This window comes from Podarcis cretensis (genome assembly GCF_951804945.1).
Source record: "Podarcis cretensis genome assembly, chromosome: 9".
Taxonomy (NCBI): domain Eukaryota; kingdom Metazoa; phylum Chordata; class Lepidosauria; order Squamata; family Lacertidae; genus Podarcis; species Podarcis cretensis.
In genome coordinates this window covers 78,442,006-78,458,306 of record NC_137178.1, presented here as the reverse complement: position 1 = coordinate 78,458,306, position 16,301 = coordinate 78,442,006, and the positions used below count along the sequence as shown (strand labels likewise).

At 46.4% G+C, this 16,301-nt stretch overlaps 1 protein-coding gene across 2 annotated transcripts; it reads left to right on the top strand.

Annotated features, from left to right (window-relative positions):
* Positions 1 to 449: 449 nt before the first annotated feature.
* NECAP1 (NECAP endocytosis associated 1) lies at positions 450 to 15,741 on the top strand. 2 transcript variants are annotated; one of them, XM_079991729.1, is made up of 8 exons: positions 450 to 605; positions 5,141 to 5,241; positions 7,983 to 8,087; positions 9,763 to 9,844; positions 11,324 to 11,432; positions 11,525 to 11,711; positions 12,888 to 12,993; positions 13,572 to 15,741. In XM_079991729.1, exons 1-8 carry the CDS (start codon positions 490 to 492, stop codon positions 13,618 to 13,620), a joined length of 855 nt encoding a protein of 284 aa, XP_079847855.1. In that variant the 5' UTR covers positions 450 to 489; the 3' UTR covers positions 13,621 to 15,741. The 2 variants fall into 2 exon arrangements, with proteins under 2 accessions (XP_079847855.1, XP_079847856.1); XM_079991730.1 differs by having other exon boundaries at positions 475 to 605; positions 13,577 to 15,741.
* Positions 15,742 to 16,301: the final 560 nt, after the last annotated feature.

Here is a 16,301-nt window from a genome sequence, read left to right as displayed (position 1 = left end):
AGACCGCGCTCCGCTTCCCGGCAAGTGCTGCGTCCTGAGTGGCAGGTGGACGACGTGGCGCCGAGCGCGAGCCGAGCCGGAAGGGGCCGCTCTGTCGAAGGGGTGCAATTCTGGAACAGCTCGGCGAGGTGGGGAAAAGATCTTTAAAGAACCCGGGAGTTGGCGACTTAAGCGACTCTAGCCCTTGATAAGTCTACGCCGCCAGGCGGCCGAACCTCGCCCCCTCCCCCCCCGCGCCCAGAAATCCAAGATGGCGCCCCTCGGCGGGTGGTGACTGCGCAATATGGCCGGCCTGGTTGCGTAAGAGTGCGCCCGGGGTTAAGATGGCGCCCGCCCGGGCTTCGGCGAACGTGATAGGCCGCGTCCCCTCGCCCGCGCCGCTGCCCCAATCAAAGGCGGCGCTGGACGCGCGCGGGGCTGCCGGCCGCCCGCCCTCCCCCCCTCCCTCCCTCCCTCCCTCCGGCTCCGCGTCCCAGAGTGGCGGCGAGGATGGCGGCGGCGGCGGCGGCGGCGGCGCCCGAGGTGGAGTACGAGTCGGTGCTGTGCGTGAAGCCCGACATCAGCGTCTACAGGATCCCGCCGAGGGCCTCGAACCGGGGATACAGGCAGGAGAGGCGGGCCGGGCGGGAGGGAGGCTGCGGGGCCGCGACATGCTCCCCTCGGGCGGGCACACGCGTCTGAGGGCGCACGGGTTCACACGCGGAGCTGAGGGTCAGGCAGGGCTGTGGTTGCTGCGCCCGGGACTCATTCAGCGCAGATGTCCGCCTGTTTCTCTGTATCTAGATGAGACAGAGAGAGAGAGAGGGAGTTGTTACCCAGCGGGAATAAGGAGGCGACGATCAGAGCTCGCAGGGTGGCTGAGCTTGGAATTCATTTGAGGGTTTTTATGTTATTTTTAAAAAAACGCATTTTAATTTTCCTCCTCATTTTACGTTAATAGCAACCATGGCAGTAGGAGCAGCGTTCTCTGCAGGCTTCTCGAAGTGGCAGTGGTCCGTTTACTCGGGGAGTAAATGGCGACCCAGTGCAACTTCGGGGGGAGCCTCTTACGTAAGGCGGTCCTGATCCATCGCTGCCGGCCCGCACCTGCTGTCCTTGGGACTCCCCTCCGCCTTCCGCGGAGATGTCGCGGCCTTTTTTGGTTCCTGGGCTCCTCTGCCCGCGTCCCACACTCTACACGCCCTGCTTTTAAATGACGCTTACCTCATTCTTTTAATGACACCAGAGAGGCTGACATTAAAATCGTGTGCATTTATATAAAATGCATTTATATTTTTTAAAGACCTGTAAAATCAGTAAACATTAAAAGCAGACAAACACATTGTTATTAATGTTTTTAAATTGAAAGGCCTGTCGTAGATCTTTGCAGCTGAACCCCTGGGGTTGAATTCTTCCCAGTTCAGGAGAAGCTCTGCTGTATGGATTTCCCTTGGTTTGCCCCTCATTTGGGAGCCTCTGCTCATCAGTCTTCATCTGACAGGCAACCTTTCCTCTGTTGCGATGTTTCCCCTTGTAGGAGCGCAAAAGGGAGTTGTGTGACATCTACTGGGTCTCTGTGTGTGTCATTCCCACCGGGATGTTAAAATGGAGAGCGTTGCTTCCTCAGACTTGCTGCTCCACTGTTCAGTGTTTAGCTGCACAGGTGGATTTCTGCTGGTGTTGGCTTCTGGAACATCATTTTCTTCTGTAATCCTCTCTTCCCTTCTCTTTCCCCTTCCCCCATCTCTGTTCCTTTGCGGTACGTGTGTTCTCTGAGTCATCCTATCCCGGTTCTCATTAGTGACAAATCCACTCTTCCCCTTTTCCTCTCGTCACTAACAGTCACAAAGGGAGCTGGATTATCTTCCAGATTGTGCATCAGCGCTGACCACACTGCTTAGATGAGCAGAGAGGAAGGGAACGTGGATAACTGCTAAGCAATTACACTTGTTTTTCTGCTGACATCTCCCTGCGTAGGCACACACTGTTAGTTTAAAATGGTTTGCAGCCCAGTTACTTGTTCAAGGAGCAGAGCAATCAGAGGAGTCATTGATTTCCATTAGTGTGGCTTCCATTAGGCTCTGCATCTCCCCAAATTCAGGGCTGAAATGCCTCTGGAATGAATCCCATAGTAGAAGTTCAGAATCAGGAACTGTGAATCCTCCAGGGTAATTGGGGGAAAATAAAAGTGAGTCATGTTAGTAGTATTCTCAAGGATATGCCATTTACTGATATAGACCAGGATGTAAATACATTTGGGGCCAGGATAGCCAACTGTCTGTTCTGTTACCCACTCTGCACTTACTCTTACATGCAATTCCCAGTTATTTCAATGGCGCTCGCTCACAATTACTTACACTACTTCTTGATTACATTATAGGTGCGTTTATTTCCTGGGCCTTTTCTTTCAATATACAGTACTCTTTTTCTGCACAAAACTGGAGAGGTCAGTGTTCTGTTTCTGAGCCCCAGTACTTAATTTTATTTGCAGATTTATAAACAGCTTCACAGTCAAAACCTACCAAAGCAGTGTTCAATAAGTTAAAATACAAATAATATATATCCACTAAATGAAAAGCAATGAAAACATTTCAATGATTGGATCACACTTCAAAATAAAACATTGTTTAGTTGATTACATTTTGGTTGGTATCACTTTCAAACATCATCCCTGCCCCACAGTCCCTGCCTTTCTAGTGGTCTAAAACTCAGATACCCTTTAGGATCCCATCTCTAACACTGATATATTTGTAAAAAAAAATACATTTTTTTTTTGGGGGGGGACACACAAATGTATTACTGATTTTAAATCTCATAGATATATCAAATACCCAATTCTAAATTCCAGGTTATATACATTTTCATTATCAGTAAAGAAAGTTGAGTTTTCAAGAAAATGAGAATTGCACATTTGTGCTATTTCCAAAAAGTTCCACCCCTCTGCCCCCCAAGCATGAGGAAAATCCACCCATGGTTTCAGATTCCTTGGAAACTTTTGCATTTCTTCACCAAACAGATTTGCTCCACTAAAAGTTTACTACATGTCCTTGGCCGTTGCTTGTAAAAGTTTTGAAGTCTGCATCTGCCTACTGAGCCAATTTCACAACCTCCTCAGGAAACCCTGAGCATCCAGATGATAAGGAATCCTGCCTGGTCACACAGGAGACTATGTTAGCTGATGTTTCTTTTTTGAAAGCTGTTGCCTATAGAAGAACCTTGTTAGATTTGAAAGCTTTTCAAACGTCAGCTCAGCAGTTGAGCATTTTTTCAATGCTTTTGAGGACTGACTGTTTAAGATGAGTCTGATGGGTGGCTCAGTTCCTTTTCAGATGTCACAGACTCCTGGAAGTGGTTTGAAAGTGTGTATTCAGAGAAATCTTTCTGGGAAGGCCACAGTTGTATCTGTGAAGAGACTGTTTCACACTGTCTCACATGTTTACGGAAGTTTTTAATATTTGATATTTTATCATGTTTTTAATATTCTGTTGGGAGCTGCCCAGAGTGGCTGGGGAAACCCAGCCAGATGGGTGGGGTAGTTTAAACAACAACAACGACAACAACAACTTCGGATTCTCTGTAGATTTGTCTCTGGGGCATATTGACCTCATTGTGTGGAAAAAAAATACTGTTAAAATGTAGGTAGGTAAAAGGTAAAGGACCCCTGGATGGTTAAATCCATTCAAAGGCGGCTATGTCATGTGGTGCTCATCTCGCTTCAGGCCGAAGGATCTAGTGTTTGTCCACAGACAGCTTTCTGGGTCATATGGCCAGCATGACTAAACCACTTCTGGCGCAACGCGACACTGTGACAGAAGCCAGAGTGCACAGAAATGCCGTTTATCTTCCCACCGCAGCAGTACCTATTTATCTACTTGCACTGGTATGCTTTCGAACTGCTAGGTTGGCAGAAGCTGGGACAGAGCAATGGGGAGCTCACCACTGTAAAGCAGATTCAAACTTCCAACCCTCTGATTGGCAAGCCCAAGAGGCTCAGTGGTTTAGACCACAGCGCCACCACTACACTGTTAAAATGTACAGCCGAACCCAAGTAGCTCATGATCAAAATACCAATAAAACATCAAAGCATGCCAATATGCTCTTAATACCTCAGATCTAGAAGAGTGAGCCTACAGGAATTCCACATAATTGATGTCTCTATACAGAAGGACCCCATACGGGACCTCCACCACCTTTTCTCTATAGATAGAACGTGTTGTATGGCCACCTTTGATCTCGGCAGGTGTGGGGTCATGTGAGTCATGGTGGTCCCACAGATAAATATCAGTGAGTTGGATTAGCCAGAGAGATGCTAGCCTGGCCCAAGGTCGGCCGCTGAGTGGGGATCTGAGGTTACTCGCAACACTTTCTTGTGATACTTCTTCACATAGCACATAGTTAAACTATGGCACTCGCTCCCACAGGAGGCAGTCACTGCCACTAGCTTGGGTGGCTTTAAAAAAGGACGAAGGCGTGGGCTGTCGCTGGCTCCTGGCCAGGATGGCTCTGCTCTGCCTCTACAGTTGGAGGCAGCAATGATTCTGAGTCCCAGTTGCTGGAAACCACTGCAGGGGAGAGGACTCCTCTTGTGCTCAAATCCCGCTTGCTGGCTTTGCACGGGCAACTGTTCAGCCGCTGTGAGTACGTGATGCTGGCTCTTCCTATGTCCTTATGGTAGTATCATCTTTCCACAAGGTGTTTCCCCTTCTTTGTTTTTGTCTACATTCCACTTTGAGCAGGCAAGGTCAGTCTCCTTTTCCTTTTGTGCTACACGTAGCTTTTAGTTCCTGTATAAACGTTGTGTCGGTGATGGTGCAGTTAGTTCCTATTGAAATAAGAGTAGCCTCAAAACAATAACAACAATCATAATAGCTTTCATCCTAATTATGAATTCTGTTCAGCAGCAGGCTGAGAAGCAGGGTGGATAATATTGATGGTGAAGGAACAAGGTGGGATACTCTGTGGCCGCATTCTGTCCTGGAGCATCTAAAGATATAAATGCTGCTTGTGAGTTAGCACCTTGTGCCCTTGGCCGCAAGGGAAGTTAAGCTAAATCTGCCGTGACCCAGGATTGTGGTGAAATCAGCAGGGGAAGCCCACAGGGCATGGGCAGCTGGCGGGAGTTTCTTCTCAGCGAATTTCTCCCTGTTTGTTTACCCTGCAGGGCTTCTGACTGGAAACTGGACCAGCCGGACTGGACAGGACGCCTCCGCATTACCTCTAAAGGCAAAGTTGCATATATAAAACTAGAGGACAAAGTTTCAGGTGAGGAAATCACAGGGTGGACATTATGTAGTCCTGAAGTCGTGGTTGCCCAGGTTCTGTGCTCTGGTTGGGGTGGATTCAAATACTTCTCGGACTTCTCTGTCATGAGACTGCTCCACTTAATTTCTGTCAGTGTGTACATATCCAGTTCAGTGTCATTTTCCTTTGTCTTCACTCCTGTAGGTGATATTGCCCTGCATGGTTTTTTATGTAGCACCTCACTTGGTGTTGCTTCAGATTAGTTCTGCTCTTAAATATGTTGTGGGGAATACAGACGGTCGACTTGCCACATGATTAGCGTGGGGAGGTTTGCCTACATACTAAATCTATGGAAAAGTGTGTCAATACATAACGGCTCTGTGGTTGCTGGTTGCACTTCTCCAAATTTTGCAGAGCAGCTTTCTAGCCCAGTAATGTGTACAAAAATGCATATACCAGGGAAAAGTATACATAGGAATGCATTCATTGGCTAAAGTGTATTCGAGGGGGGGTGATTGCTTTGCAACAATGCGTACGTTAGACAGAATTACATACGGGAAGGCGATATTACTGATAGTGTGTTTTCATCAAAACATGTTCCCTTCTCCTTGGAGGAGTTAGCTTTGTCTTATGAAAATTTTCTGCCCTAAATTTTTGTTGCTGCTTATCACTCTGTTCTGTTGTATTTTTCCCCCCAGCCTCTGTGGCAGTGTTGGGGAACCTTTGACCCCTCCAAAGATCCATCCGCCTTGGGAAGCCTTAGCCTGGCCAGTAGCCAGGGCAGATGAGAATTGTAGTTCAGCAACAGCTGGAGAGCCAAGGGTTCTCCACGCCCGCCCTGTGGCGTTAAGCCCTCTGTTGTATGTTAGTTTAGATGATCCTTGGGGCTTTTGTATCCTTAGCTGTGCTAGTTATGATTGCAGTGTGCACACTTGGGCATATTACAGTTGTAACCAAAACAGATGTAAGGCGAAACAAGCAGAGATGATGATCAGCTACAGGCTAAGTGATAGTCAACTCAGTCTTACTCAGTGTGGACCCATTAACATGAATCCACATGGCTAAGCTGGGTTTATTAATTTCAGTTGGTCTGCTCTGAGGAAAACTTACTTGACTGTCACCCAAAAGCAAGACCAGTCATTAACATCCATATCTCGACACAGTTTTTATGCACAATTGGCGCTGTGGTCTAAACCACTGAGCCAAGGGCCTGCCGATCAGAAGGTCGGTGGTTCGAATCCCCGTAACGGGGTGAGCTCCCGTTGCTCGGTCCCTGCTCCTGCCAACCTAGTACAGTGGTGCCTCGCAAGATGAAATTAATCCATTCCGTGAGGCTCTTCGTATAGCGGTTCTTTCGTCTTGCGAAGCAAGCCCATTGACAGCTTAGCGGATTAGCGCTATTAGTGGTTTAGCGGCTTTTAGCGATCAGCTGTTAAGCGGCTTATCAGCAGATCAGCTGATAAGCGGCTTAACGGCTTAGGAAAAGGGGGGGGGAGAGGGAAAAACCCCCGCAGGAACTCGCAAGACATTTTCGTCTTGCGAAGCAAGCCCATAGGGAAATTCATTTTGCGAAGCGCCTCCAAAACGGAAAACCCTTTCGTCTAGCAGGTTTTCCGTCTTGCGAGGCGTTCGTCTTGCGGGGCACCACTGTAGTTCGAAAGCATGTAAAAGTGCAAGTAGATAAATAGGTACTGCTCCGGCGGGAAGGTAAATGGCGTTTCCGTGCGCTGCTCTGGTTCGCCAGAAGCGGCTTAGTCATGCTGGCCACATGACCCGGAAGCTGTACGCCGGCTCCCTCGGCCAATAAAGCGAGATGAGCGCCGCAACCCCAGAGTCGGCCGCGACTGGACCTAATGGTCAGGGGTCCCTTTACCTTTACCTTTATCACTTCGTTACTCATGTTTAATCAGAGTTGAGGAAGATGCCATTAGAATCCATGTTGTAATTCAAGGTGGCAGAGAATGTAGTATTTTTCTCAAATATGTAACGTTTTTTATTGTGTGCAAATTGTTGATGAACATCAAGGTACCGCACCCGTTCAGGCATGCCAGGAATTGTTTCTTGAAAATGAGATACTGTAAGCATTAAAGCTCTGACCTAAGCAAAATCTACATGTGTTGATTTTCATAATCATTTTGGGAGTGAAGTACTGTATTTTTCCATGTATAAGACCCTTTTTTCTGAAAAATTTTAGTGATAAATTGGGGGTTGTTTATACAGCTCAATAGTTCAGCTCAACAACTGTTTTTGCAATTTGCCAAAAATAGCTCAACAACTTAATTTTTTAATTTCCTCATTTTAGGCTCCCAAAAATAGTGGTCCTCTTATACATGGGGCCGTGTTATACATGGAAAAATACAGTCTATTAACCAAGGAAACGGTGAACCCCTGGTACTAGAAGACTATTAGTAAATGGGCTTAATGAAATGCACACACTGAGCAGAATTAAAATTTATTTGCAATATCTAATCTTGTGAGCTAAGGTTTAGCAGTAAAAGCTAGTGTAACTGGTGTTGGATAGATTATGATTTGAAAGCAAACTCAAAATGTTTGGAAGTCTTCAGATACTGTGTGACTGACAATGCAGCAATTTACTGTGTTGTACTCTTTGATTTTTATGAAAATGATAAAGACTGCTTCATGGTGTTTAATGCTGAATAAGTTGGTTGTTCCTTTGAACAAAGAATATAGTGTCTCTAGTTTGCTTGTACTGATAAATCTGTTTGGGTCTTGAAAGTGGTGCTCTTCTTCTGTATCCTTAGGGGAGCTTTTTGCTCAGGCTCCCATAGATCAATATCCTGGCATTGCGGTGGAGACTGTGACTGATTCCAGTCGGTACTTTGTCATCCGGATTCAGGATGGGAATGGTGAGAGAATTAAGGATTTATTACTCCTTAATTGAACAAAATGGGACGCGGGTGGCGCTGTGGGTAAAACCTCGGCGCCTAGGGCTTGCTGATCGCATGGTCGGCGGTTCGAATCCCCGCAGCGGGGTGAGCTCCCGTCTTTCGGTCCCAGCTCCTGCCCACCTAGCAGTTCGAAAGCACCCCTAAGTGCAAGTAGATAAATAGGGACCGCTTTATAGCGGGAAGGTAAATGGTGTTTACGTGTGCTGCGCTGGTGCCGGCTCGCCAGAGCAGCTTCGTCATGCTGGCCACGCAGCTTCATCACGCTGGCCACGTGACCCGGAAGTGTCTCCAGACTGCGCTGGCCCCCGGCCTCTTAAGTGAGATGGGCGCACAACCCTAGAGTCGGACACGACTGGCCCGTATGGGCAGGGGTACCTTTACCTTGACTAATTGAACTGTGGTGTGGCTGAATAATGAAGTGGTTCTTGGGAGTGGGAGCACAACAATCTGATGCCCTCCTACAACAGGTCTACATCACCCTGACCATTGGCTGGAGCTTATAGGAGTTATGCTCCAATAGCATCTGGAGGGCACCAGGTTGGTAAGTCCTGAGCTACTATATAGGGCCCAACAAACCTAGGCCTAAGGCTCCCTTCTGTTCTGTTGCCACCTAGGAAGCATGATCCAAAATGACTCTTCTTACAATCATAGAATTGTAGAGTTGGAAGAGACCCCGAGAGTTATCTAGTCCAAACCCCTGCAATGCAGGAATCTCAGCTAAAGCATCCGTAACAGACGACCACCCAAATTCTGCTTTAAAACCTCTAAAGATGGAGACTCCACAACCTTCTGAGGGAGTCCATTCCACTGTCGAAGAGCTCTTACCATCAGAAAATTATTCCTGATGTTTGGCCGGAATCTCCTTTCTTGTAACTTGAAGCCATTGGTTCAGGTCCCCCCCCCTCCAGAGCAGGAGAAAACAAGCATGCTGCATCTTCCATGTGACAGCCATTTAGATACTATTTAGATATTTGAAGATGGCTCTCATATCGCCTCTCAATCTCCTCTTACAATGCCCAGCTCCCTCAACCATTCTTCATAAGACGCCTAATCACCTTGGTCACCCTCCTCTGCAAACATTCTAGCTTGTCAATATCCTTCTTAAACTGTGGAGCCCAAAACTGGACACAGTATTCCAGTTGTGGTCTGACCAAGGCAGAAAAGAGTGGTACTATTACCTCCCTTGAACTGGACAGTATACTTCTGTTGATACAGCCTAGAATAGCATTAGCTTTTTTTGCTGCTCCATCACACTTTTGATGCATTATGCTTGTGGTCTACTAAGACCCTCCAGATTCTTCTCACATGTAGTACTGGCAAGCTAGGTGTCCCTCTTATATTTGTACAGATGTTAATTCCTTGCTACATGGAGATCCCTCAAATTTGTCTGTGTTGAAATTCTCTGGCTTAATATATTAAGGCTGTAAATTGAGGCATGATAAAAGGGATCCCACCGAAAGGACAACTTAGCAAAAGGCAGTCTGTAGCTTCAAATATATTTGCAAATGCTGGTGATGTGTTGCTGTGCCCCCTCATGCCTGATTCTCCCAAGACAGTCTAGTAGCAAGGATGAGTGGTCTGAACCTTTGTCCTCATCCCTTCTGCTGACTGGTTTCTCCACCTCCCTTGTCAGGGCGAAGCGCTTTTATTGGCATTGGCTTTGGAGACCGGGGAGATGCGTTTGACTTCAATGTTTCCTTGCAGGATCACTTCAAGTAAGTTTTCCGCTGTGCCCTGGGACTTTGATTCTCTGGTAACTTCTTTCCCACTGAACATTTGAGTCCCGAGGACTGGTCCATCCAGTTTGTTATTGTCTACTGCATTGTTTCTCAGCCTTGGCTCCCCAGATGTTCTTGAGTGACAGTCATCATCCTTGACTGGCTAGGAATGATGGGAGTTTTAGTCCAACAATATCTAGGGACCCAAGATTGAGAGATTCTGGTCTACTGTGACTTGCAGCACAGTCCCCTTCAAGGATTTAGGGCAGAGAGACTCTTTTCCAGCCCTCCATTTTAACCAGAGATGCCCAGACTTGCATGCAGTTGTCACATTTAAAGCATGTGATCTGCTACTGAGTTGCAGCCTTGGCCCTGGGGTGCTGTAGAGAGTCACACTTCAAGAAGGGACACTTTCCTTCTTGGAAAGCTAAGCAGGAGCTAATAGAAAGTGTCGAAGCTGCTGAGCACCAGTAGAACATTTGATGGTACCTTTTCTGCCGCCTTGTTGCTTTTCAGATTGCCTAATATCCTCTATTGAGACTGCCCTTTAAGATTGGTGGAATCTTCAGTAGCATAAAATTTAGCTACCCATTTGAGGTGGGTCCCCAGGAATATATTAAACTAAACTATTGCTGATCCTGCCATGGCTTCTGGTGTGCTGCAGGGCCCAGTTCAGGTCACTGAATAACTTGGCCCTTTTCATAGAATCATAGAAGAGTTGGAAGAGACCACAGGGGCCATCGAGTCCAACCCCCTGCCAAGCAGAGCACTCCTGACATATGGTTGTCAAGCCTCTGCTTAAAGACCTCCAAAGAAGGAGACTCCACCACACTCCTTGGCAGCAAATATTCTATATTTTTTATACTTTTATATTTATACTTTTATATTTGCTGGAGCATCTTCTCTCATACAGACCTTCTGATCTCAGCCCCTACAGTCTTTAGGAAATAAGATACTTTACTTGGTCCTTCCAGGAGCACCTTCCCTGGGCAGGCTCAGTCAGACGCCTCATTATCTATCAACAATATACTAGTAGCAGAACTTTGCTTTGCCTCTTGACACTCTTGTATCCTGATTAAAAATTCAGACGCCGTTCAGACGAATGTATTAGTTGAGGTTGTTAGGATTAGCTGGCTTCTTTAGCATGAAGAACTTGTAAAGTGTACAGCTTAGAATGTTGGACCTGAAAGTGGGCTTAACCCAAGCATAGGTTTGTGTGGATTAAACAAAGCAAACTTAAGTAAACCATCCCTGTACTCTTTGGGGGGGGGGGAAATGTGATGCAGATGTCTGTAAAATAGGAACATATTTGGAGGAGCGGCAAGTACTCATGGGGCAGGAAACCAAAGTGCCAGAGTACTTACTAGAGAATCCTTGTTGGGCTTTTCCTTGCAATCATTTTTCCTCATCTCTGCAATTAATCTTTCCTCCTCTTTTGTTAATTTGTTTGTCTTTGTTGCCCACTCCACAATGTAGGTGGGTGAAACAAGAGACGGAAATCTCCAAGGAGTCCCAGGAAATTGACAGCCGTCCCAAGCTTGACCTAGGGTTTAAGGAAGGACAGACAATTAAATTGAACATTGGGGTGAGGATCTCATAGGTCTTATTTCTTGACGTGCTCTGGTAAGCTGCTGCTAGTGTGAGTTGTGTGCCTTGATGCTGTCTCTCTCTTCACAGAACATGCCAACGAAGAAAAGTGGGTCAGCCAAGCCACGTCCAGCTGGGTCAGGGGGACTAAGCCTGCTCCCGCCACCTCCTGGGGGCAAAATTGTACCTCCTCCCGTGCCACCTCCTTCCTCAACTGCTATTTCCAATCATGTCACACCGCCACCGGTGCTGAAATCCAGCAATGTGGGCAACGCAGGTAACTGCCACATAGTTTGTAAAGGTGCATGTAGCAAGCACATTTCCTCACCTGGCCGTATCATACAAATACACGTTCCAAGAAGCCAGAATTGGTTGTAACTCCCTGATGTGTGTACAGTCGGTGGCAGATGCAAGATTGCTATCAAATAACATGGGTCACAGATCTAGGATATGGGTAGGTCTGGGTCTCTGGAGTGGAGAGCAGTCGTTTCTACAAAGTGTCCTTTTAAAAAGCCATATCCAACAAAGCTAATGTGGAAGAAAGATGTTGGTTTATATTTGGGGAGGGGAGACCCAGTGAATGGTCTGAATGCACTTAGTGCAATACTGTGTCTTAATCAAAACAGATATTGTTAGCTGTTTGGATGGAAGGCTGCTCGGGAACCAGGACGTAAACTACTTTGAGAGTGTAGTAAATGATTTTTTTAAAAAAGGTGTGTAATTGTGTGACTCTTACAAATTCCTGCTGCCTTATGGGAATTTCACTACTCCATAGTGTCCTCTCTGATTTCTGCTTGGAATATCTGTCCTTTGCAGGTAATCATATGATCGTAGGAAGGCCCTTTATGCCAATGTTTATGTAGTTCAATATTGTCTCTGCTGATTGACAATGATTTTTCTTGGGTCCAAGCAGGGGTCTTTCCTAGTCCTACCTGAGAATCAATGCCACTGAGCTGCAGCTCCTAGATAGATACAGTTGCAGTTTCTCTGAATACCTTGCTCCTTACATCATCACCAGCTACTGAGGGCCAAGAGACTTGATCTATGGGATGTTGGATCATCATGTAAAAGCTGGAGAAAAGCAAACCTTCTGCATGCACCAGGAAATGAGAGGCAAAGCCTTGTCTGGCTGCTAGCAGATGTTGTCCCCCTTCACAGTGGTGCACTGTTCCTGTGTGCCTTTTTAGATGTTGCCCCAAGAAGTGACAGTATTTTTCCTCATAATAGCAATGCTAGATTCCCCCCCCCCCAACAAATTGCCAACCAAAGTGTTGTTGGGTTGGGTGTGTGTGGTTGCTGCTCTTTCTCCACTCAGGTTACTGAGAATTGAGGCAATTTACATTTCCCATATATGGCCCTCATCAGGAGCTAGGAAAAAGACCACAATAGGAATCCTGTACAGGTTCTTTTATAGAAGTTTAATAAATAAGCATTTCCCTCTTTTGACTCCCAGATATCCTGCTAGACCTCGATTTAACACCTCCTGTTTCAAAGGTGCCTGCACCTGCTGTGGTCCCAGCCACCACAGACCTCTGGGGAGACTTCAACACTGCGTCCAGGTAACCCTTGTGAAAACGGGGGGGGGGGGGGGGCATTGGCCCAGGGAGATCATGAGAGGTGCACTTGCATATATATTTAACAAACACTGGCAAGCAATCCAGCTTCTAAAAAAAATCTTGAGTAGAAACTGTAGAGCTTTAATAAACAATAATGCAATTTCACTGCTTCCTAGACTAAGAGACAACCAGGTCAGCTAACTAACCAGCCTCCTCCCTTTGGGCACATGGGTGCTACAGGTTTTTGTTGGAATTTAATGGATGGCATTCACCTAAGTTTTACTCAGAGTAGACCCATATAAATTAGTGGCCTTAGCCCTATCCATTCATTTCAGTGGGACTGCTTGGAGTAAAACTCAGTTGAATACCACCGTATGCCTCTTCCTAAAGCAGCCTGGACCTAGGAATGCAACTTTGCCTCCTCCTTTGCCAACCATTCCCTTGGATTGGAGCAGCTGCTGAGGGAGAGACGGAAGTCGGGGGGGGGGGGGCAGAGCCCTGGAGGCCAGAGCAGCCCCTTGAACCAGCACCAGAGGCTGCCACTTTCCTCATTAACACTGCTCTTCCTTTCTTCTCCCCAGCACAGTTCCCAGCCAATCGCCCCAGGCACCCAATTGGGTCCAATTCTGAAAGAATCTGAGTTGGTGACGTAGGACTGGACCAATGACGGAGACTCGAGGCGCCTGAAGTGGCAGGGGAGTGAGCTGATGTCCTTGGCTCTTCAGTCAAAACTTGACTTCTGGACAATCTTCCTCTTTTTGTTAATGTTTCCCATTTGCATTGATTTGTTCAGTTTTTCTCTCGTGCAACAGAACTGCAGAGGCGTGCTCTGTGGTCACTTCAGAAGAGTGGGGGCCCAGACTGGCTTCTATAAATAATACCTGCCTGCTGAGTGGCTGCCTCTTTGAGGGAGAATTAAGCTGACACTGTGTGGAACGGGAGAAGGTTGCACAGACTTGGCTTTTCTAGGTATGCTCAGTTCCCCTTTTCTTCTCCCAGCTTCCACAGCAGCAGCAGTGACCTTAGCTGGGGCAGGTTGATCTGCAGGCTGACTGCTAATCACCCTAACCGTGTAACTGACACTAATTTGTACATTTCAACCAAGAAGGAAAACAAAAGCCATTCTTGAAGAAGCCACCCTGGAGTTACCTGGGACAGGCTGCTTTGTCGTAGCATCTTTATGACGGAATTAATTTAATCCTTCCTCAAATGTTCCTTCTCCCATCAAATCTGTAGTAGGGGAGGGATGACGGGGTTCTGTGCAAACCTGTCTGCGGTGCAGCCCTGCCGTTAGGGTCCCACAAATCCCTCAACTCCCCACCCCCTCCACCCCAAAGCACTAAAGACAGTTGGCGCCTTTAAAACTGGAAATGTGTGGAAACGGCGCTAGCATGGCAAGGCGTTCTCCTGTTTCCATCCTTACTGGGAACAAGAGCAGAGCTGCCTGCTCGCCAGTTGGTAGGAGGAGGAGGAGGAGCTTGGTGTCTTCCGGAAATCCTCTCTTTGGGCAAGGCAGCTCGGTGCCGATTCTCACTCAAGTTTGGTGGAACTTCTGCACTTTCATTGTGTTGGTTAATGTGAAAGAAGTCTAGGCACTTAACGCATAGTTTGTTGCCAATGGCAGGCTGCTGTCACCAGATTGGCCAAAGCAGCAGAGTGGTCTCTGCACAGACTTCCAAAAAATGAATTTCAGGTTCTGAAATTGTACTTTTTGGCCAGTGTGATTTACCTTGTTATATTGTGATAGTCTCTTCCCCAGAAAATATTAGTGGATCATGAAGTTATCTTGGGTAGAGTCTCTTCCTCACTGTACATGCTGTACAAAGCTCCTTATTTTGTAGTTCCTCTGTCCTTTTGTCCCACCAGCTACTTTGGTGGCTGTGCAGCCCCCTCCCTTCACTCTATTGGCTGGAAATAACTTTTAAAGCACCTGCTTTGCTTGACCTTCTAGCAGCAAGATGCACTTCATTACTGAACAGTAGATTTGTAAGTTTCACAGTGGTTTCTTCTTGAAACCTGTCACTGTCCTGTAATATCAGCTAGAGGCTTTGTATGTAGACACAATTGGTGTCCTCTGTGACCCTGTGGTTTGGTGCTTCTAGGTGGGCGTAGTTGATTCGGGGAACTTCTGAACAAGTATCCTGATGTTTTCTCCTTTGATCATGTCCTTGCAAACCCTTTTCTGAATTCTTTGATACCAGAATAGCTTACAGAAATTCTGTTAGTTAGTAATTGGGAAGCAAAGTCTTCTAAGGAGTTTTGTAAAGTTGTACGCACATCTTGTCTCTGATTTCTAGCTTCTTCACTTGTGGGATTTGGGGGATGGAGGCCTGCTTTTTAAGGCTTTCCATTCATTAAATATACAGATATTCATCTCACTCACTGAGACACACCCGAAGCTTATCTGCTTCTTCAGCTTTCTCTTGTTTCACTGCTGGTTATAAACTGTTTTCAAGTTCCTTTCCTTGTGCTATCATATAAGCCAGCCGAAGAATTCTCGAATTTGGCCAAATATTCCATATCTGTAGCAGGTCTTATCATTTCAGTAACTCTGTTCAGACCTCAAGTATTTGGTAATATCTTGAAGAGACTAATCAGGAGCCTCTCCCTCCATTGTTGTTTTTTTAAGTTGTTATTATCAAGATAATATACTATGTATTGGCAGAAACTGAAGTAACATTTCATCTATATGTATATAAAGCATAAGATGTACTGGTTCAATATTAGCAATTAAAATCAAGGATAAAATTGGGGGTGGCTGTGTTTTTGGTGTGTGTGTGTAAAGCGATGTATAAGTAAATCAAGCGATACTAATACATGCCTGGCACCCTCTTAAGAATTCATGTGTCTCCCTGTGGTGAAGCAGTCTCTCTTGGTTCTTCAGTGAGTAGGCAAATGAAGAAGGACCTCAAATGAGGCTCTCAAGGCCTGGATCCGTTCATTTGGATAGAGGAGACCCTTAAAAGTATTGTGGTCCTGAACCATTTAAGTCTTTATAGGTCAAAACCAGTATTTTGAATTGGGACTGGAAACTGGCAGCCAGTGCAGTCAGACCAGAATCAGTGTAATGTGCTCAAACCATCTTTCCCTGATGAGCAGCCAGGCTGCTGAATTCTGCAATAACATGTTCATCATCTGTGTACCGTTGAGTTTCAAAGTCTCTCTTTTCTTGCTCTACACCAAAATTCAGCTGGCCACTGAATTCTGCACCAGCTGTAGTTTCAGAACCATCTTCAAAGGCAGCCTTACATATAATGCATTGCAGTAATATAAGAGATTAAAAGGTAAAGGACCCCTGTTGGTTAAATCCA

Coding starts and splice junctions, on each gene's coding strand:
- NECAP1 (XM_079991730.1), top strand. CDS start 490: ATGGCGGCGGCGGCGGCGGCGGCGGCGCCCGAGGTGGAGTACGAGTCG. Junction 606..5,140: donor GCCTCGAACCGGGGATACAG/GCAGGAGAGGCG, acceptor TTTACCCTGCAG/GGCTTCTGACTGGAAACTGG. Junction 8,088..9,762: donor CCGGATTCAGGATGGGAATG/GTGAGAGAATTA, acceptor CTCCCTTGTCAG/GGCGAAGCGCTTTTATTGGC.